The sequence below is a fragment of the Phascolarctos cinereus genome, unplaced genomic scaffold, assembly GCF_003287225.1.
Source record: "Phascolarctos cinereus isolate Bilbo 61053 unplaced genomic scaffold, phaCin_HiC Scaffold_726;HRSCAF=1367, whole genome shotgun sequence".
NCBI lineage: Eukaryota > Metazoa > Chordata > Mammalia > Diprotodontia > Phascolarctidae > Phascolarctos > Phascolarctos cinereus.
In genome coordinates, this window is record NW_027556098.1 from 262712289 (window position 1) to 262735223 (window position 22935).

General features: G+C 37.0%; 1 protein-coding gene across 1 annotated transcript in view; it reads right to left on the bottom strand.

Annotated features, from left to right (window-relative positions):
• Positions 1 to 4307: 4307 nt before the first annotated feature.
• The window catches only part of PARP4 (poly(ADP-ribose) polymerase family member 4), a 99655-nt gene continuing 81027 nt past the window's right edge, over positions 4308 to 22935 (bottom strand). Inside the window, 6 exon segments of the mRNA XM_020968809.2 lie at positions 4308 to 4938; positions 10142 to 10192; positions 10194 to 10272; positions 12571 to 12670; positions 13696 to 13797; positions 13898 to 14887. Coding sequence (XP_020824468.1) covers positions 4737 to 4938; positions 10142 to 10192; positions 10194 to 10272; positions 12571 to 12670; positions 13696 to 13797; positions 13898 to 14887 — 1524 coding nt within the window. The 3' untranslated portion in view covers positions 4308 to 4736.

Below are 22935 nucleotides of genomic sequence, written 5' to 3' on the forward strand. Positions count from 1 at the left end.
GCAGAAATCAACCAGGGTAGAAAATCTCTCTCAAAGATTTACCTAAGCTAAAGATCTAAATAAAAAACAGTAAAAGAAATTCTAAGTTTAGGCTAATGGATGGATTCCTGCTCATTGTGTTTATCCAGATAGATCTGAGAAAATGTGGATTCTCCCTTTTGTCAGACAAGTGATATGGAAATTGATGTCTCTTTGACCAAGATGTGGGTGGTCCAACTCACATACCTCAAAGACCCTCACTTTAATATAGCCTACCTCCCATTAAATTTTCATTCTCTCTTATTACTTATTGACCAGTTTGAATTGATTTTCACCTTTAGGTGCACCCCTTTTCCAAAATCTTTATTAATAGCAAAGGTTCAACAGGTTTGGTCCCTTGGCTATCAAGGGGACAATGAACCTGTTTTTGTTGACTGCCTTCTAGCTGTAGTCAATAAAACTGATTTAAATTACCCAAAAACTCTGTCTCTTGGAACTTTTTAAACATCACATTGACTTGACTTGACCATCTGAGATGTACAAAGGAGAATTGAACCCATGTACATGTACAGTTGGGTGTAAAAATACATCAAACTCAACAAAGACAAAAAAAAATTGAGGATGAAATGGAAGGAAAAGGAGGAAGGAAAACATCAGAGAGGGAACAGCTGCAAAACAAATGTCCTGCTCCTGAAAGGAAATTAAAAAGAAAAAAAAAAGAGCTAGAATCTAAGAGGGTGCCCATCAATTGGGGAATGGCTGAACAGATTGTGGTATAGGAATGAAATGGAATATTATTGCACTGTAGGAAATGACAAAATATGATTTCAAAGAATCTTGGGTAATATGAACTGATTGAGAGTGGAGCAGAGGCAACCAATTTACATTGTAAAGACATTGTAAAGAAAAATAACTTTGAAAGACTTAATAACTCTGATCAACATAATGAGCAACCATGTCCAGACAGCTTATGATGAAGCACATTACCAACCTTTTCACAGAAAGGTGATAAACCAAGATGCAGAAAGAAATGCCCGTTTTAGGGCATGGCTATGGTATTCATTTTGCTTGACTATTGTTAGACAGGTAAACACACCAACTACACCATTTCTCGGGGAGGAGACACAGGAGGGCTTCTAGCACCTCTCTCACTAGCAGGTTCACTTTTGATCCAGTCAGACAGGAAGACAGGAAGGGAGTCATAAGGGGTTAAATAAGCTTACTTTATTCTAGTCTACTCTTCTCAAAGGGAGTTTGCTGATAATGGGAGCTCCAACTCCCACAGCATTCCCTAACAACTCTTCTCACAGGGGCCAGCATGAAGTGGGGGGCAATAACCCCTCCTGCTCGATGGGGTCAATCAAGACCAGCACAACTTGTGAACTCTCCTAAATCTCCTCAAGCCTCAATGGGGGCTGGTTAAAGCAAACACACAGATTCCCCCTCCCAAGCTTTGATGGGGGCCAATCGAGGCATGCACAGCATTCAGCCTGCACATTCACCCCTCTGGGGGTCCCCAGTCATTGACCAGGGCCCACTTGCTTTATAGGGCAACAAAGAAGGCATATTGCCAGCAATAGCCTCACAATTTTATATTACTTCATTCCTATATCTACCACGACTGCGCAGTAGAAACTGTTTTCAACTATGATTGTGAGAACTCATCTAACACCTGGGAAGTAGAGATTGTTATGGCTATGGATCCTGGAAAGAAAGCTCCAAGAAATAACAAAAAATACACTTTACATATGGTAAAATTCACCTTACTTACATCTATGTTTTGTTTTTATTTTATTTTATTGTAAAATTTTCTTCTTTTAAAGTAGGCCCTCCCTATCTTAGCCAGGCTGGAAACTGCTTTAAAAGATCAGTTTTCTGGGTTTTTTTTTTAATTTCCAAATGATTTTTAATCTAGAATGCATTTATTTAAAAGCAGCAGCTTTTGATGTTGAAAGTTTAAATCCCCATCAGCAAATATCTTCTAGAGTTAGTTTTTAGCACGAAAATTCTATTTATTTTAAAGACTGGCTCTCCCAGGCTGGAATTGAAGGGGCTACTTGTGGGCCAGTCCTACACTGACAGGCACAGGAACTTTGACCTACTTCATTTCAGAGCTGGCCCGATTTGCCCTTTCTTAGGCAACCTGTGGTCATCAGGCTTCCAAGAGGCTCACCATATTCATGATGAACTTAACACAGACAGCCAATCAGCATAGCTAATTTCAGCTTAGAACTCCAGAGCTCAAGATCTGCTAGCCTCAGCCTTCCAGGTAGCTGTGCATCATTATTACTGGTTGCTTGTTACATACTTTTTTTTCTTGATTTTTAAATTGAGGTTGGAGAGAAGAGGGGGCAGTGATACAGAGTGAGAGAGCACACCACAGGTCACTCACCTTCTCTGAGAGAGAGCCAATGAAACAATTTTTAAACTACACAGAAGAAGGTTCCAAAGGAAGCATAGACATGCAATTATACCTTTGAAAGTAAAATGTGGAATTTATCATAGACTTTTTTTTTAAATAAGGGGCATAAAATGAAGATTCATGGTTTCATGTAGAATCCTTTTTGTTTTCTCTTGCATACATGGAAATGCTTTTTTTAAAAGTGTTTAGTGTTTAAGTGCAGAATTTTTTTTTTTTTTGGCTAGGCAATGGGGTTAAGTGACTTGCCCTGGGTCACACAGCTAGTAAGTGTTATATGTCTGAGACTGGATTTGTACTCAGGTCCTCCTGAATCCAGGGCTGGTGCTCTATCCACTGTGCCACCTAGCTGCCCTTTAAGTGCAGAATTTTAAAAATTAAAAAGATGGAAGGTAACCACCAAGAAGAAGATGGGCCCAAGTCCTGACCTAGTTTGCCAGAAGACATTGAGGGAAACTGCAGGGCCAAGGTGAAACATCAGTTGCTTTATGTTCTTAGGAGGCGTAAGTATCAACCTCCCAGGGGCACATAATTATGCATATAATTTACTGAATCCTTTTAAGGGTTGCTCTCAATAGGAACGTGTGTCTTTTAGAATTTCTTTTTTGTGTAGGAAATACTGATTCCTATTCTACATTGAATACTGTTCTGCTCCCCATTTTTTGGGAAAACCAGGAACTAAACTCTTAAGTAATTTTCTCCTAGGGCCTCATGGAAGGGTGTTAGGGAGTTGAAAAATGTGAGAAAGGGGAGTCTAGTCTCCTGTCTTTGGAGGTCCAGATCCCCAAGACTGAATCAGGTAGGAATGCATGAGTTTACAGTTGATAGGGGCCCCTTAGAGGAAAGAGAGAGAGAGAGAGAGAGAGAGAGAGAGAGAGAGAGAGAGAGAGAGAGAGAGAGAGAGAGAGAGAGAGAGAGAGAGAGAGAAAGAGTGTGTGTGTGTGTGTGAGAGAGAGAGAGAGAGAGAGAGAGAGAGAGAGAGAGAGAGAGAGAGAGAGAGAGAGAGAGAGAGAGAGAGAGAAAGAGAGAGTTGGTTCAGTGCCACAGACCCTTGGGCCCAGTCACAAGTCTTTCTTGTTAGATAGACCTCTCTAACGTAGCCCAAGATCACACGGCTTTCCTGGCTGCCAATTACACTGGTAACTCATTCATTGGTTTTGTAGTACACACAATCCTCTCTCTATATTTTTAGACAAGCTGTTGACCATGAATTGTAAATGTGATTTCATTGGTATGGGGAAAACCCAGGAAGGAAGTTCCCTCTGCCAAGGCCTATTAGCACTTGTTCTACAAATGACAGTCCCAGAGAGATGAAGCATTGAGGAAGGGAAGTGACTTGCCCAAGGTCACACATCCAAGACGTGTCAGAGGCAGGACTCAAACTCTGGTCGTCCTGATTGACTCTGAGACAGGCTCTTTATCCATATGCCAAAGCCAGATCAGCAAAAGCAAACTGCATACACAATAACTACAGTGATATGAAAGAAGAAAACAAGGCCAAAGGCAGTGGAACTCCAGGTAGACTTATTAGTGGACACAAAAAAAGCATATTGCAATTTTTTTTGTTAATTTATTTAGTTCTACCCTGTCAAATGCTAAAGGCTTATGAAAACATTAATTTTTCTTTCTTCATGTGTATGCTTATTTGATTACTTGGTTTTGTTGAGAGTCATGGATTTTTTAAAAAAAATTTTCACATAAGGCATTGTCTATAGAAGACCAGGGTTGAACTCCTAATTCTGCCACTTGCTAGGACAAGTCACTCACCTTCTCTGAGCCTCAGCTTTCTTCTCTGTAAAATGGAAGTGATAATACTTGTGGTATTTACTATATCGTAACTCAATAACTCACCGTCACTGAGAGACAAATTAAATCATGTGAAAGTACTGAAGAATCCTGAAGGCTTAGATTATGTCAGATGTCAAGTTTATTATATTCATTGAATTTGTGCACATAGAATGAATATTTTTTATTTTCTGGTTCCTAGTCCTGAATATGATATATTTAATATTCCTTTTCTAACTCAGAAAACAATGATTTCCTTTAGATGAACTTAATAATATGAAATGTTTATGTGTTAAGATTAAGCATTTAAGTACTCAAAACAAGAATTAATCACATCAAAATGTCAAAGTTAAACACTAAATTTTCTATATCATAATTATTCTTTTTTATATTGCAATAGATAACATTTGCTTACAGTGAAGTAGCTTGTTTTATCTAATTTTCAAATGCCTAACATAAGCTGAATATAATCATAATTTAGTAACTTTCTTTTCAAAGTGAAGTACTTTATATACCCAAACAGGAAAAATCTTCAAATACAATTTGACAGACTTTAGCCTTGACTGTAATTAAGTGCTTTGTGAAGAGGAGATCTGGTGCTTATTGGCTGAATTCCCAACAGCTGCTTAGTGGCAGAGTCCCAGTCTTTACCCAACTCAAGCCGAGAGCAAAGAGATGGATATTGTGCTTCTGTTCTTCTTACCCATTCCACTGCTTTCTTTACTGAATCAAAACTCCAGTATTTGTCACAGGATCTAAGAATAAATGAGACTATTAAACCTCAAAATATGGCTATATAAGAAACCAGGCTTGTGGCCTGGCATTTTATATTAGAAGAAATCTTGTCATAAATAAAAACATTAGGAATACTACCTTTACATTTAACAAAAACAACTAATTGAGACAACCAAATGCTTTGGCCTGTCTTTTGTATCTCTTCAGAATAACAATGACCCTCGCATATTTAGTCCTTGTCACTGTCTTGGTCCTTATTCCCACATCTACACTACTGCCCAGAATATCCTTCCAAGGTCTTTCCATTTCCCCACATCCTACCATCTTTCAAGGCCAAGCTGAAATAACACTTCTATTAATCCTTCCCAGACCATTCCAACCCATATTGACTTCTTCCTTCACTTGAATTCATATTGCACTTGTAACCAGTATAACCAGCTAGCACTTAATTGAAGATGGTTTATTAGAGAGGAAATATGGCTGTTGGTAAAGAGCTACACCTGGAGTCAGGAAGAGCTGAATTCAAATCCAGCCTTTGAGAATTACTAGCTACGTGACTATGGGCAAACACTTAATCTCTCGGGGTATCAGACAAGGGTAACATCTCATAAAGCAGTTAGGAGAAGTGGAGGCCAAATGCTTTACAAACTTTAAAATGCTATGGAAATACATTATCATTATTAACCATTTCATCTATGTTAGTTCTGCCTCCCAATTTACCTGAAAATTAATAGAGCCAGCTAGGTTTTGTAAGCACTGGGTCTGGAGTCAGGAAGATCTGAGTTCAAATCCTGCCTCAGACATTTACTAGCTGTGTGACCCTGGGTCACACACACATCTGCCTGCCTCAGTTCCCTCATCTGTAAAATGAGGATAATAATAGCACCTACTCCCTAGGATTGTTGTGAGGATAAAATGACATAATATTTATAAAGCACTTTACAGACCTTAAAACCCTATAAAAATGATAGCTATTATTATTAAGGGCAAGTGTCATAGTTTACACCGATTTCTGTATTTCTGATAGCTAGGCACATATTAGACATTACTAAGTACTTGTTAATTAAGATCGATGATTTGAAAAGTAGAAAACATTTTCCTAAAAACAGTGCTTAAAAGCTCTAACAACACACTTTGAAAGCTCACCTTGATTTTAGTTGATTAAAATAAAAAGAAAGGGTCATTTGTATTTTACTTTACTGCCTTCTTAATATAATGAATGGGATTTCTAATATCACTGTACTAAAAAAGGGATCTGTGAAGAATGCCAAGGATTTCCAAGAGTAGGTTTTGAAATAAAATTGTATTTGAAGTTCTCCTTTGCTTTGGGCAAGATTTAGGGGTCATTAGTAATTTAAGAGCATCAGAACTTACACTCTATACTTTATATACATTTTACTATTATTGTTTTTGTAGCGCTCAACTTTTCAGCCTTCACAAAGTCCTGTGTAGCGTCTCATTGTGGTATGGAGCTGAGCCCAAAGCTCTTGAAATTTATGCCAGCAGAGCAAAGCTATTACGCTGGAAAGGTCAACAGACTCTCTGCTCTGAGGACTAACCCAGCTAAGAATGGAGAGGCTTCTCATCTCCCGTAGGATGGCCACAGAGTGACCACATTCTTCGGAAACCCATAGAAAGGGACATTTCAAAACTTCAATTGATCTGAGATTTCATTGATAGAGTGTTCTCTCCAAGATTCAGGTTACAACAAAGGGCTGATAGCCAGATAAATGAGGAGCTAGCACCCAGCGGCCTTTGATGAATCCAAGTCACCTGGCTCAGATAAACTCTATCCTTGGGTCCTAAAAGAACTGGCAGATGGGATTGCTTAGCCACTGTTGGAATATTTGAAAGAACACAGAAAGCAGGAGATTTCTAACCACGAGATTAGAAAAAGGCAAATACCCTTTTTTTGGACATCTATTCCTGAGAAAATTCTAGAATGATGTTTGAAGAAATTGTTGGTGAACATTTTTATTTTTATTTACTTTTTTAGGCAATTGGGGTTAAGTGACTTGCCCAGAGTCACACAGCTAGTATCAAGGGTTTGATCTGAGGGCAGATTTGAACTCAGGTCCTCTTCATTTCAGGGCTGGTGCTCTATCCACTGCGCCACCTAGCTGCTCTTAGTGAACATTTTTAGAAAGGAGCTTCCAGACCTACAGTTACACCAGACTGATAGCATTTCCTTTTTTGACAGGATACTAGCAGACAAGGGAGATGCTATGGGTGTAGTTTATTAGATTTTGGCACCGCTTTTGATAAAAAGTATCTCATACTATTTTTGTGGAGAAGATGGGACTAGACAACAACGCAATCAGATAGATTAAGAACTGCTCACGTGGCCTGACTCAAAGAGTAGTTGCTAGTGGTTTCCAATGGAGAACCTTGCTGTATTTGCCCCATGCTGTTTAACATTTCCATCAAAGGCCTGGCATAGACAAAGGCAGAAATGCTGTGCTCATCAAATTTGCAGATGACATGAAGCTGGGAAGAATAGTTAATAGTAGATGACATAATCAGGATATAAAGGATCTTAATGGGCTAGACTAGAGTATCGTGCCGAATCTATCTGATGATGAAATTCAAGAGGGATAAATGTAAAGTCTAGCTCTCAGGAACAAAAAATCAACTCCACAAAAGTAAAACAGAGAAGGCACAGTTAGACGTAGCAGGAATAATAATTACAAAACATTTCCTTCTCCTGCCCCCAAACCTGGATCATTGTGGTTTGCTGTTCAGTTGTGACCAATTCTTTGTGACTTCATTTGGGGTTTTCTTGGCAAAGATAGTGGAGTGGTTTGCCATTTCTTTCTCCAGATTATTTTAGAGGTGAGGAAACTTGAGGTAGAGTTAAGTGATTTGCCCAGGGTCACACAGCTAGTAAGTGTCTGAGGCCATATTTCAACTCAGGAGCTTGAGTCTTCCTGACTGTAGAGCTGGCACTCTACCCACTGAGGCACTTAGCTGCCCCAACCTGGAGCATCCTCTCCCACAAGTAAACACAGAGTCCAGAGGTGGAGAGAGTGGACACAGACTTAAAGTACAACAGTATTAAGGCACATGTGACCAAGACAATTCAGAACTCAGGAAGTGCAGGGCCTAATGCTCCTTCTCTCTCCAGGCCTCCTGAAGGTCACTTAGGGTATTGTGTGGGGTGATGGAGGAGGCTGAGCAGGCTCCACTCAGGGCACAGAACTTAGCTGGATAGTGATCTCAGTGGGGCTTGCTCCTCTCGGATATTGCATCTCCACTGGATGAGTCAATATGCTAAACCCCCTGGCTCACTTTTTGACAGGCAGCTCGCATTTCTACCACCCCCAGCCTCAGGCTTGCCTGGGTGCCACTGTGCTCTGTAGCTAGAGTGCTGCCTTTGTGGGAGATTCCTAGCAGAGGACTGGCTGAAGCCTTTCCAGTTCTGCTCCTTCAGGGCCTCAACTCTTCAGTTTGCTCTCATCTCCCACCAGGGAGGAGGGACAGGGGCAGCTTCTCCTGTTTGGCAAATCTTCCTGTTTCAGGGCTCAGTTACTTTGGTGACGGACTTTGCCCTACATAAAGATAACCTACATGTGCATATCCCAAATTCCTGGATCTATGCAAATGAGCGGCAGGGAATGGCTCCCTAGGCTTTTTTGGTTCTGGGTTCGTTGTTAATTCCAGTTTTTTCACATGCAATTGACCACTTCTGGTTCCCCAAAAATTGTAAAATGTTTTATTTGCACTTGAAAGGGCCTCAATCATCCATTTCACCATCTCTATTTTTGCCACTTAAGACTTCAAACTTTGCTGAAATCTAAAAAGCACACACCCCTAAATAATGATTTATGTTTTATAATATTCTAGACATAGTCTTGGACATAGGAATGTACCTCTATATGATGTTAGAAGAACAGCTAATATTTCTATATTGCTTTCATATTGCTTTTGCAAAGTATTTTACAGACATCATCACATTTGACTCTCACCATAGCCCTTTAAAGAGTGACATGACTTGCTTATGGTCCTAAAGCACAGTGAATATCAGAGACAGGATTTTCATACAGGTCCCTGCTTACCTCGAGTCCCTTTTAAACTACACCACACTGCTTGCAAAGTCAATTAATAACATAAGACTAAAAGAAAAATGTTTCACCTACTTCAGAAAAACTGATTCCAAGGACTGTACAAGGACTCATTTACATAGTACATGAAATCGGCCAATAGGATGTGCCAATTCCCAATCATTTATTGAAACACATTTCCCAAAGATCTCTACTTGCCAATGTTCATTGACTTAACCACTCTTACTACATCTGCTGCATATCCTTGAAAGCAATATACCTGATTATTTAAAAATATTACATAATTCAGATTGGCTTTTCCTCAGTCAAAATATTTTTTATTGAGTACCTCCTATTCATTCAGAGAGGACAAAAAGGATGTGAACTAAAAAAAGGTCACTGGATTTGGCAATTAGGAAGTCAATGGTACCTTTTGACAAAGCAGTTTCTGCAGAGTGGTGATAACAGAAGCCAGATTATAAGGGGGTTGAGGAATGAATAGGAGGGAAGGAAATAGATATATCAAATGGAGGCAACTCAAGAAGCTTTACAGTGACAGCAGGGAGGGAGAAAGGAGGATGGCTATTTGGGGTGCAAGGTTGTTGTTTTTTTTTAAGATTGTGATTAGTACTGTACGAAATTATACAAGCTAGATCGAAGCAGTTTGTTAGTTTAATTTTAATACTGTCTTATGATTAGAGGTTGGGAAAATAGTAAAGATAGAGGGGCTAGCCGCAGAGGGATGAAGATGTAACCATTCACTGAAAAGCTTCTCTAGTAGAAGAACTGTAATATTATGGATTTAGAACTGGAAAGTCTATTTGAGATCAGCTAGTCCAGAGGTGTCAAGAGAAGGAAAGGATGGGGACAACTGTACCTTGATCAGCAATGTATTGCCTCTCTCAACCATCAATTATGTGACTAACAGTCACGATACATATCTTGCAGGGGCAAGATGAGAAACCTCTATCGGAGACTTTTATATGCTTAAGATTGTAGGAAGATTTCTGAAAAACCTTCATTTAATCCATATTAAATATAAAGTTGAGTTGCTTCTTGAGAGAAGGAATTGTTTCATTCTTTATATCTGTATTTCTAGCAGCTAGGGGTTCTTGGCTCATAGCAGGCAGTTAAGAAGTGCCTGTTGGTTGACTGATTGCTCAATACTGACTGTAAAGCATACCTGTAAGCAGCTGAGTCATCTAATTTCATCAGTGACTTGACGGCTATCCCCTAGCTCCAGCTTAGCTCGAATGAGCTGTAGCACCAGAAATGTGGCAATCAGCTGTAATACATCTTCTCTTCCTTTGGAACCTAAAAGAAAAGTCCTAGCAGTCACTTGCAATTGCGAATATTAATACTACTAAAAATATGAAGACATAATAGATCATGAAACAATATGCAGAACAACACTCTGCAGAACACATTTAATTTAATGTCCTTAATATTAAATAAGAGCAATATACAAAAGTGACACTCACTATATTACATCACTGCGAAGGCAGCTAAGCTTGGGTTGGTTCTGCCAAACTTGAAAGACTTTGATGATAGGCCTGGTGATGGGTTTTTTGTTGGTTGTAGACAGCCAGTTTGGTTAAGTTCAGACAGTCTCGTCACCCAAAAGGTGGCCACCAGGTGATGATGCTTTTTTGGCCATAGTAACTCACAAAATTGAATATTAAGGAGGAATGGTTTCAATCTGCTTCTGTACAAGAAGTTCCCATCCTGATTAAATCATAGGTCATTTGGAGTAAACTAGAAAACTCGAGACCATGTATGCATGGTGAAGAGGCACAGCTTTGAGGAATCATTCTTTCTGTTAATGAAGAAAGTCTTATTCAAACACCTAGGCTTGAGCCCAAGATTACATGTTCAAAAGTGGTTCTTGAATTTTTTGTAGCTTAAAGAAGTCTTCACTTTAAATCTAAACAAAACTTAGGTAGAACTTTTAGTAAAATCTCTAAAAATTATGTTCTAAAATGCTTATTTAACACATTTTTCACTTTATTTTTCTTGCTTTTTTTGTAACATGTTTAATATAGAAATATGTTATGCATGATTTCACATGTGTAATTGATATATTGCTTGCTTGCTAATGAAAGCTTTGAGTTTTATCTGCTATCAGCTTTTCCATCTCTTATATTCTACACTGAAAATTACAAAAGAGTTAGGCCAGTTGAGCCATGATACCTTATGACTGAAGGTAGTGCAAAACTGACTTAATGTCCCTTGAATCCCTGAGGCTCGTCTCCAGTAAACAACCTTAAGCTCAACTCAGCCCTTTACCTGTTGCTAACACACTTGTGTTCATCAGGGTGTCTAGACTTAAGGGTCAAGCAAAACAAACTCACAACACATTGGCAATCTGACATTTAAAGCACTTTCAATCTGTCTCCAGCCTATTTTTACAGGTTTATTCCCCTTCACTCACTCCACTCACTCCAAACTAGACCATTGCTGCACTTAGGACTTAACATCCTGGCTCTCATCTTTGTACCACAGGCTGCCTCCCTGCCTAGCATTCAGCCTCCTTTCTCCCTTTGCCTCCTAAGATACTATCTTCTTTTCAAGGTTCGGCTCAAGGGTCATATTTTATTTTATTTTATTTTTAAAGGCAATTGGGGTTAAGTGACTTGCCCAGGGTCACACAAAGGGTCATATTTTAAATGAAGCTTTTCCTAATGTTATTGTTCCCACAAATGTTAATGCTTTTGCTTCTCAAGTGATCTCTGTGTCCATGCTATACCCCACCTCCAAGAGATTTGAGGACAGGGATTATTTCATTTTCGCATTGCCATCATCTAACAACATGCTTTGCACACAAGAGCTTATTGACCAATCACATATAGAGGCATAAATTCAGATATCACTTTGGGCTATTACTTCTCAGCATTTCTCCCTACGAAACAGTGAAATTAAGCCAAAGTCTATATTTAGCCTGGAAACTAGTGCTTTGCAAATCTGCCTTTATTAGCATTCTTTTGATCACAGGACCATAAATTTGGAGTTGGAAAGGACATCAGAGATCATCTAGTTCTACTGCTTCATTTTACAATTGAGAGAACTGAAGCCTAGAGAGATGAAGGAATTGCTCAAGGTCACCCAGGCAGTAGCAACAGAGAAGAGTTTAAACACAGATCCTCTTAACTCCAAATCTAGCCCTTTTTTCACTATGCCACACTCCCTCTCCCCAGTTGAGGGCTTCAAGTTCAAGAGACAAAATTTTGAAGCTGTATCAATATCTTCCACCTAGCAATACAATCAGGATATTAACAGTGTTAATTGGGACAGCTTGGTGGCGCAGTGGATAGAACTCTGGCCTTGAAGTCAGGAGGACCTGAGTTCAAATGTGGTCTCAGACACTTGACTGGGCAACTGACTGGGCAAGTCACTTATTCCCGATTGCCTCACCAAAAAAAAAAAAACCCCAAACCCCGCAAAAACCCAATGTTACTCCTTTGACTAATCTCAACGTATTTAACCATTTAAAGGTTTTAAAGGTAAGCATACAAATACATTTATTCTGAATGCAGAACACCAAAAAAATTCCTTTATAGTTAATATACATACAATCATTCTATCTGTTGAATACTAGAAAGGAACTGAGTTTACCTAGCGATTGGATGCCTTTTTGCACAAGAAAGATATTTAAATTATTCACATTCAGATTTAAAATCAGCCCAAGTTCAAGGTTAAGTTTCCAAAAGCCCTCCTGCAAAATTAAGGGGAAAAATAATGAAAATTAGAATTTCATCTCGTAATGAAAAAAAGTGATGAATCTTTTATATTTTAATTCAATCAAGATTTTTTAAAATTTGTATTCCTATAGTGTTAAAATGCATAGTGGAGTCCAATAAATCTTACTAATGAAAATATGATACCACATTGCAATTTTTTGAATACCACAAAAGTTAAACTCCTGATAGCATTTATAAATAAGAAGGTAGATCATCAGTAAAGTTGATTTTTTAAAAAATGAATCTGGACTATAAATGTTCTTAAATATATCAACATTTTCAAGTTTAATGTCTAAGTATCCATGTTATGTAAATTATTGGAAGCCACCACATGGCTGATATGGAACTTTGGACATCCTGATCTCTACCCAAAGGGAAGGATTCTTGGTGATTCAGAGTATCAAAAAAAGTACTAAGATAGGTAGAGACGCAGGTTAAAGGGCGGATATTTATGTAGGCCTGATCTCTAGAATGTTACTGGTGTGGTCAATCACTTATCATCAGTGTTTCCATTACAATTAACAATTATAGCTAATGAGTTAGGTCTTATTACCAGTACAGGAGTTCAATGTATAAAATGTTCATTTGCTTTGTCTACGATAGGATGAGTTTGTGACTGTTATCACATTTGGAAACATATCTATATTCTAAAGAGATGATGTATGGAAAAACATACATATTATACACATGTATGCACATGTATGTGCATACAACATATAGTTTTACATATATATTTAAAGTTACACATAATAAAGGCTATAGTTCATACTGAAAACTGAAAAAAAAATCCTGAATACCATATATAAATTCAAAAACATATACATTTAAAGTTTTTGTCCCTCTTAAAAGCTTATTTAGAAACAACCTAGGGCTTCAGAAAATACGGCCTTTGCACTGATCCTAATTTTTCCTTAAGAGGAAAAGCAATGTTCAGTAGCAGAGTGTGCTAACCAGCTGGGACAGTTACTAGTAAAGAAAGATGTAGAGGAAAGACAGATACCTCACTCTGAAGCCTAAAAACTTGAGTCCAAAACACCAAATTCTCTTTAATACCGCTCAACCAACTTTCTCTGTGGGTCATATCAGTCTGGTGTTTTTGTGTCTGAAAGGCAAAGATAAAGTCAGTAAAAAGGTTCTTTCATGTTAATGGTTATATAGATCTTATCCAACTTTAGTTATGTTTCCAAAACATGTTGTCTTACCTCAGCAATTGATGGAGTAACATCCTGTACTCTGGAACTCTTCATTGTAAATAAAGAACCTGAAGACTCTCCATCACTGGATGGAGAAGATGTCCACTCATGGGACCATGACAGTTGTTCATCATTTTCCTCTCCAAAAAAATGTTCATGACTTGATGCAAGCACTTGCATTTCCCCCCCAAATAATGATGAGCTTCCATAATCAACATTTGGAGGGGAGGCAGACCTTTCCTGAACTTTTAAAAATGATTGCCTCAGTCCCCTAGGTTTTCGAATCTTAGGTGAGTCTAACTGAGACCTAGACTGGGCAGACTCAGAAAGAAGAGGAGGAGCAAGAGAAGAGTAAGAAAATGGAGCAGGAAGTGGAGGTGGAAGATCAGGACGAGAACAAGGAGAGCCAAAAACACTACCTGAACGTTGGACTAAAGGAGGAGGAAAAGGAGAGTTTGCAGAAAGAAAACTAGAAGTAGTGAGGGTACCACGAGGTAAGCCAAAGCCTGATTTAGGATGGGAAGAGGAGAAACTGGAATGAAACTGGAAACTAGCCAGAGGAAGAGGAGGGGAAGGGGGAGGAATTGAAGAGCAAAGAGTGAAGGGGTTTGTACCCTCCCAATCCAGTTTTTGTTTATTAAATAAAAATGTCACACCTGAATCTTTCTTAGTTAGATCTAATGCCTTGGCATGGTAATACCGGTCAGAAGCAAGAAGGAGATTTTCTGTTGATATTCTTGGTAATGCATCATAGGAATGAAATGGAGCAGAACAGATTTCCTCCATTGGAGAATCCAATTCTAAGCCCTCAGCTATGTGTGAGAATAGTCCAGTCTTTTTTTCTGGACTGCCATGGAAATGATGTGGTGCTGAATATTTCTTCACAGGAGAAGTAATATCTGAAAAAGTAGCATTCCCTGAACCTAATTTAAAACCAGCTGGATCTTCATTAGAAGTTGTAAAATATTTTAGCTTTTTTTTGATACGTTTTCGCTCAACCTGTGATATTTCATGAAGAAAAGGGAAAAACAGAAAAAAATACATTATTTCAGTCTTTCAAGCAGTTGAACAACTATGTTCCCTAACAAGGAAAGAACATTTGAGAGAGGTGATTTCCAAAGTAACCTAGATTAAGACAACAGGAAGCAAAAACACAAGATACATAAGATATAAATTAATTCTTCTAACATGAATGAGACACTAAAGGTTTCCTAAAGATTTTTAAACTGTTATTGTTATATTCCAGTTACTCTTTGGATTTTTTCCCAGTTTCCTGCTTTTTCTTCTAATTTTGGCTGCACTGGTTTTATTTGTGCAAACCTTTTTAATTTCATGTAATCAGAATTGTCTATTTTATCTCCTATTATCCTCTCTGTCTCTGATTTGGCTTCTTATCCACAGATCTGACAGGTAATTTTTTTCCATGCCCCCCTAATTTATTTATATCACTCTTTATGTCTGAATCGTGTACCTATTTTGAGCTTATCTTGGTATATGGTGAGAGATGTTGGTCTATGTTTAGTTTCTGCCAGACTGTTTTCCAATTTTGCAGCAGTTTCTGTTGAATACTGAGTTCATGCCCCAGTAGCTTGGATCTTTGGATTTATCAAACACTAGGCTACTGTAGTCATATTTCTGTATATTGTGTACCTAATCTATTCCACTGTTCAACACTCTATCTCTTACCCAGTACCAGACTATTTTGATGATTACTGCTTTGTAGTATAGTTTGAGATCTGGTAGAGCTAGGAAGCCTTCTTACGTTTTGGTTTTTTTTTTTAAACATTGATTCCTTTGATATTCTTGACTTTATGTTCCTCCACATCAATTAAGTTACTCTTTTTTTTTTCTAGTTCTATAAAATAATTCTTTGGTAGTTTGATATTCTATTAGTATGACAGTGAATTTAGGAAATTTAGGAAATTTAGGGAAATTAATTTTAGGGAAATTGCATGAGGAATTAGGGAAATAAAAAATTAATTTAGGAAAATTAATTTAGGGACTATTGTCATTTTTATTATATTGGCTCCATCTACCCATTAGTAATCAATATTTCTCCAGTTATTTAGATCTGTCCTTATTTGGGTGAAGTGTTCTATAATTGTGTTCATATAGTTTTATAATTGTGTTAATATAGTTTCTATGATGTCTTGGTAAGTAGACTTTCAAATATTTCACACTGTCTGCAATTATTTTAAGTGGAATTTTTCTTTCTATCGTTTCCTGCTGGGTTTTGTAGATAATATATAGAAATACTGATGATTTGTATGGGTTTATTTTATATCTTGAAACTTTGCTAAAATTGTTAATTGTTTCAACTAGTTTTTAGTTGATTCTCTAGAGCTAAGTAGACCATCATATCTTCTCCAAGAGTGATAGTTTTGTTTCCTCAATGCCTATTCTTATTCCTTTAATTTCCTTTTTCTTGCCTTATTGCCATAGCTAGCATCTCTAGTAAAATATTGAATAATAATGGTGATAATAATAATGGTGACATCCTTGCTTCACCCCTGATCTTACTAAATAGGCTTCTAGTTTATCCCTATTACAGATAATGCTTGCTCTTGGTTTTAGACAGATACTATTTATCATTTTGAGAAAAGCCATTTATTTCTATGCTTTCTAGTGTTTTTAATAGGAATGGGTGTTGTATTTTGTCAAAAGCTTTTTCAACATCTAAGGATAGAAAGAAACATATTTTTTTTTGCTTTTGTTATTGATATTATATTATAGTTTTCCTAACATTGAACCAACCTTGCATTCCTGGTATAAATCCAAGCTAGTTACAGTGTATAATCTTTGTGATACATTACTGTAGTCTTTTTCCTAGTATTTTATTTAAAATTTTTGTGTCAATATTCATTAGGGAAACTGGTCTAAAGCAGGGGTGGAGAACTTGTGGGCTTGAGGTTCCCCAACCTGGTCTAAAGTTTTCTTTCTCTGTTTTTGCTCTCCCTGGGTGAGGTACCAAAACCACATTTGTGTCATAGAATGAATTTAGTAGGACTCCTTTACTTATTGTCCCAAATAGTTTATATAGTATTGGAACTAATTGTTTATTAAACATTTGGTAGAATTCATTTGTAAATCCAGCTGTCCTGGGAATTATTTCTTAGGAAGCTCATTTATGACTTGTTCAATTTCTTTTTCTAAGATAGAGTTATTTAAGTATTCTATTTCTTCTTCTGTTAATCGGTTTTTTATTTTTATATTTTTGAGTTATATTTATTTATATTTTTATAAACATTTTATTTTATTTATATTTTTATATTTATCCATTTCATTTAGATTGTCAATTTTATTGCCATGTAATTAGCAAAATAGTTCCTTATAATTTCTCTTAATTTCATCTTCATTGATGGTATTTTTGGCTTTTTCATTTTTGATACTAGTAATTTGGTTTTCTGTTTTCTTTTTAAAAATCAAATTAAATAACTGTGAATACCCTTTGATCTAGCAATGGCACTACTAAGTCTGTAACCCAAAGAGATCATAAAAGATAGAAAAGGACCCACATGTTAAGATATTTATAACAGCTCTTTTTGTGGTGGCAAAGAATTGGAAACTGAGGAGATGCCCATCAATTGAGGAATGGCTGAACAAGTTGTGGTATATGAATGTAAAAGAATACTATTGTTTTATAAGAAATGATGAGCAGGTAGATTTCAGAAAAACCTGGAAAAACTCACATGAACTGATGCTGAGTGAAGGGAGCAGAACCAGGAGAACAGTTGTACACAGTAACAGCCACATGGTGCAAGGATTAGCTCTGACAGACTTAGCTCTTCTCAGCAATATAATGATTTAAGACAATTCCAAAGAACTCATGATGGAAAATGCTATCCACATTCAGACAAGGAACTACAGAGTCTGAATGCAGACTGAAGCCATACTATTTTCTTTCTCTCTTTTCTTTTCTCTTTCTTGTGATTCTGATTCTTCTTTCTTGACATGACTAATGTGGAAATATGTTTAATATGACTGTACAAGTATAGCCTATATCAGATTGCATGCCATCTTGGGGAGGGGAAAAGGAAGGGGAAATTTGGAACTTAAAATCTTATAAAAGTGAATGCTGAAAACTAAAAATAAATTAAAAAATTAAAATTACCAAAAAAATCAAATTAAATAATGGTTTATCTATTTCATTTTTTTCATAAAACTAGCTCTTAGTTTTATTTATTAATTCAATTGTTTTTACTTTCTATTTTATTAATCTCTCCTTTGATTTGTAAGATTTCCATTTTGATACTTAATTGGGGATTTTTAATTTGTTCTTTTTCTAATTTTTTTTTAGTTGCATGTCCAATTCACAGATTTGCTCTTTCTCTCTTTTACTGATATAAGCATTGAGAGATATAAAATTTCCTGTAAGTTCTGCTTTGGCTGCATCTCACAAATTTTGGTATGTTGTCTTATTGCTGTCATTTTCTTTAATAAAAGTATTATTTCTATGAATTGTTCTTTGACTTACTCATTCTTTAGAATTAGAATATTTAGCTTCCAATTAATTTTTAATCTATGTTTCAAAGGCCCTTTATTGAATGTAATTTTTATTGCATTATGATCTGAAAAGGGTACATTTAATATTTCTGATTTTCTGACTTTTTAATGCCATAATACAATTTATATTTTATTTTTGTGAAGATGCCATACCTACCTGAGAAAAGGTATGTTCCTTTCTATTCCCATTCAGTATTCTCTAGCGATCTATCACATCTAACTTTTCTAAAATTCTATTTAGCTCTTTATCTTCTTTTTTATTTATTTTATGGGTAAGATTTATCTATGTCTAAGAAGTGAGGTCCCTCAATAGTATAGTTTTACTATAAATTGAGATCCTCCAATAATATAGTTTTACTGTCTATTTTCTCCTACAATTCATTTAACTTTTCCTTCAAGAATTTGGATGCTATGCAATTTGGTGCATATATATTTAGTATTAACATTAATTCATTGTCTATGGTACTTTTAACAGAATGTATTTACTCTGATTATCTCATTTAATTAGGTCTATTTTTGCCTCTGCTTTGTCTAAAATAAAAATTGTTACTCCTGCCTTTTTTACTTCAGCTGAAGCATAACAGATCCGTATGCTCCAGCCCCTTACTTTAATTCTGGTTAAAGTATTTGGGTGTCTTTCTATTTCAAGTGTGTCTCTTGTAAACAACATATTGTTGGATTGTGGTTTCTAATCTAATCTGCTAAGTAGCTGTATGGCACAGTGGAGAGAGTGCTGGGCCTGGAGTTAGGAAGACCAATCTTTCTGAATTCAAATCTGGCTCCAGACACTTACTAGTTGTGTAGCCCTGGGCAACTCATTTAACCCTGTTTACCTCAATCTCCTCATCTGTAAAATGAGCTGGAGAAGGAAATGGCAAACCACTCTAGTAGCTTTGCCTAGAAAACCCCAAATGAGGTCAGGAAGAGTTGGATACAACTGAAATGACTAAACAACAATAAATCCTTTCTGCTATCTGCCTCTGTTTTATGGGTAAGTTCTTCCCATTCCCATTCACAGCTATGTTTATTAAGTACACTTCCCTCCATCCTATTCCCTTCTTCTATTTCTTCTTCTTTTTTTAAACTCGGTATCTTCCTCAAAAGGTTGTTTGGCTTCTGATTACTGCCTCCCTTAAAATAAAAATCAAAACAACTCTAACGTTTCATCTTATACCCTTAAATTTGGCAAAGATGATAAAAAATGTCAGTGTTGGAGGGGTTGTAAAATGATAGTCACATTAATACCTGTGAAGCTGTGAAATGATAACCATCTTGGAAAACAATTTGGAATTATGCAAATAAAGTAACTAAAATATTCATACTCTCTGAACCAGAGACTCCATTACTGACTATAACCCAAGGAAGCCATCAATTAGAAAAAAAGTCCCCACATACACCAAAATGTTTATAACAACCCTTTTTGTGACAGAAAAGGATTGGAAACAAAGGACATGCCCGTCAATTGGGGAATGGTTAATCTAATCATGGTATATGAGTGTAATGGAATATTACTATGCTGTAAGAAAGTATGTATGTGATGAATACAGAGGAGCATGGAAAGAACAACATGGACTAATACAGTGTGATAAAGTAAGCAGAGTCAAGGCCACAATGTACATAATAGCTACACCTACATAAATCGAAGAACAACCACAGGCCAAAAAAATTAAGTCATACAGTCAGTCAAATAATTAATGTCACAAAATTATAAAGATCAAACATGACTCAATGGAGAAAAATGAAAGGATACCCCAACCTACCCCTTCATGAAGGTGGGAGGTCCACAGGGGTTATATATTGTACATGTTCTCAGACTTTTTCAACTTAGCAATCAGCTGTGCTGATTTCTTTTTCTCTCTAAAAAGTACTATTTGTTATATGGTATGCCAAAGTTCTCTGAGAGGGGGAGGAAGACGGATACTGGGGATAACTATGATGACACAAGAAAAAGAAAACCAATAAAACTTATTTAAAAAAAAGAAAAAAGGGAATGAGAGTAGATTGTTATGTATATTCACTTATTCCTATCTCACATAAATAGTAAGAGAATTTACATTAGTTTGCTGCTAATGACCTTCACTGATGAATTACACACACACTTGTCATATATCAAGACCACAGAAGGAGGTGATAGCACTCTACATTCTCCTTAGACCACCCTACACATTATACACAAAGTGTATGTAGAGGTAGATATAATTACCAAATTCCACTTTTAGGGTAAAACAGATTTTGCATTTGTTTTCACTATGAAAAAAAGAGGAGCAGTAGCATATGTGGAGTTGAGGCACTGATGAGATTATATTAATTAATGATACTTTACTATAACTATTTTAATAGAAATAGGTATAGGAACTGGACTTGTGAGGTTACTGCTACATAAAATTCTCAGATGAGGAAATTCTCATTACCATTTCAGGTCATTATTCCTCCGTGACATACAGCCTTCAGAGAGTTGCCCTGAGCTCTGATATTAAGTGACTTGTGCAGAGTCACACAGATAGTATGTGTCAGACTTCAACCTGACTTTGAGGCCAATTTTCAACTCCTCAGGCCATCCTGCCTCTCTATTTAAAAAAGTAAACACATTTTAAAAAGCATCTTCAATGCAGCTATGTTGCTCTGGAAATTGAGCAACAAAATAAAAGTCCTGGATCTATCCCTTCAATCTCTTGTTTACTGCTAATAGATCTGGGGATGTGGTACAAAGAAAATTTATCAGCCTTCTCTCTCTTTAATATCAGTCTAAATGACATATGTTCATATCTTCTCTGAAATGTCAGTCAGTCAATAAACATTTATTAAATGTCTACTTTGTGCCAAGAACTATGCTAAGTGCTAAGGATACAAAAAGAGGCAAAAGATAGTCTCTGCCCTCAAGGAACTCAAAATCTAAAAGGGTAGGACTGCAAACAAACAAATATGAACAAACAATCAGGAAAAAATGTGTGTATATATATATATATATGTGCATATATATGTATATATACATATATACATATATATACACACACACACGTATATAGGAATAGGAAAACAGGAAACAATTAAAAGAAGGAAAGCAATGGAATTAAGAAAGGTTGAGAAATGCTTTCTGAAAAGGATGGCGTTTTAATTGGGTCTTGAAGGAAGCCAGGACAGACAGCATTCCAGGCATGGGGGACAGATAGAGAAAATGCCTGCAGCCAAGAGATGGAATGTCTTATTTGAAGAACAGCAAGAAGGCCAGTGTCACTGGATCAAAGAACATGTGGTGCAGAATAAACTGTAAGAAGTTTAGAAAAATGGTGGGGGCATATGGAAAGGATTAGAATATGAAGGGCATTGAACAACAAACACATTTTGTATTTGACCCTGGAGGTGATAGGGAGCCATTGGAGTTTATTGAATGGAAAGGGGGCAGAGTGATATGGTTGGACCTGTGCTTTAGGAAAACCACTTTGGCAGCTGAAGAGTGCATGGAATGAAGTGGGAAGAGACTTGAGGCAGGCAGACCCACCAGTAAGATATTGTAGGAATCAAGGTGTAAGGTTATGAGGGCCTGCACTAGAGTGGTGGCAGTGTCAGAGGACAGAAGAAGGGGTATTTGAGAGATGTTGCAAAGGTGAAACCAATAGGCCTAGGAATAGCTTGGATATAGGGGGTTAGAGATACTAAGGGGGCCAGGATAACTCCTAGGTTGTGAGCCTGAGGGACTGGGATGATGGTGTTGCTCTCTGCAATAACAGGGAAGGTAAGAGGTAGAGAAGGGTTGAGAGAAAGATAATAAGCTTTGTTTTGGATGTATTGCATTTAAAATATCTACTGAATATCCAGTTCAAGATGTGTGAAAGACAGTTAGAAGTGAGAAATTGTAGTTCAGTAGAGAAGTTAGAGCAGGGAAAGTAGATTTGAGAATCATCAACATAGAAATGGTAATTAAATCCATGGAAGCTGATGAGATCACCAAGTGAAGTGCTACAGAGGGAGAAGAGAAGAAAGCTGAACCCTGAGGGACACCTACAATCAGAGGGCATGATCTAGAGGAGGATCCACCAAAGAAGATAGGCCAAAAAGGTAGGAGGAAAACCAGGAAAGAGTGATGTCCTGGAAACCTAGAGACAAGAGAGTATCCAGCAGGAGATGGTGATCAATAGTGTCAAAGGCTACAAAGAAGTCAAGGAGAATGAGGATTAAGAAAAAGCCATTGGATTTGGCAACTAAGAGATCCTCAGTAACTTTGGAGAGAGCAATTTTGGTGGGATGATGTGATCAGAGGCTCAATTGTAAAGTGTTAAGAAGTGAGCAAGAGGAGAGAGAATGGAAGTACCTATTGTAGATGGTCTTTTCAAGGAGTTTGGCCACAAAAGGTAGAAGAGATATAGAATGATAGTGGGGATGGAAAGATCAAGTGCGGGTATTTTGGAGACTAGGGAGACGTAGACATGTTTCTAAGTAGAGAGGAAGGAGCCAGTAGACAGACATTAAAGAAAAGTGGGAGAGTAAGGATGACAGAGGTGGCAGTCTGTTGGAGGCTATGGGACAGAATGAGATCATTTGTGGAA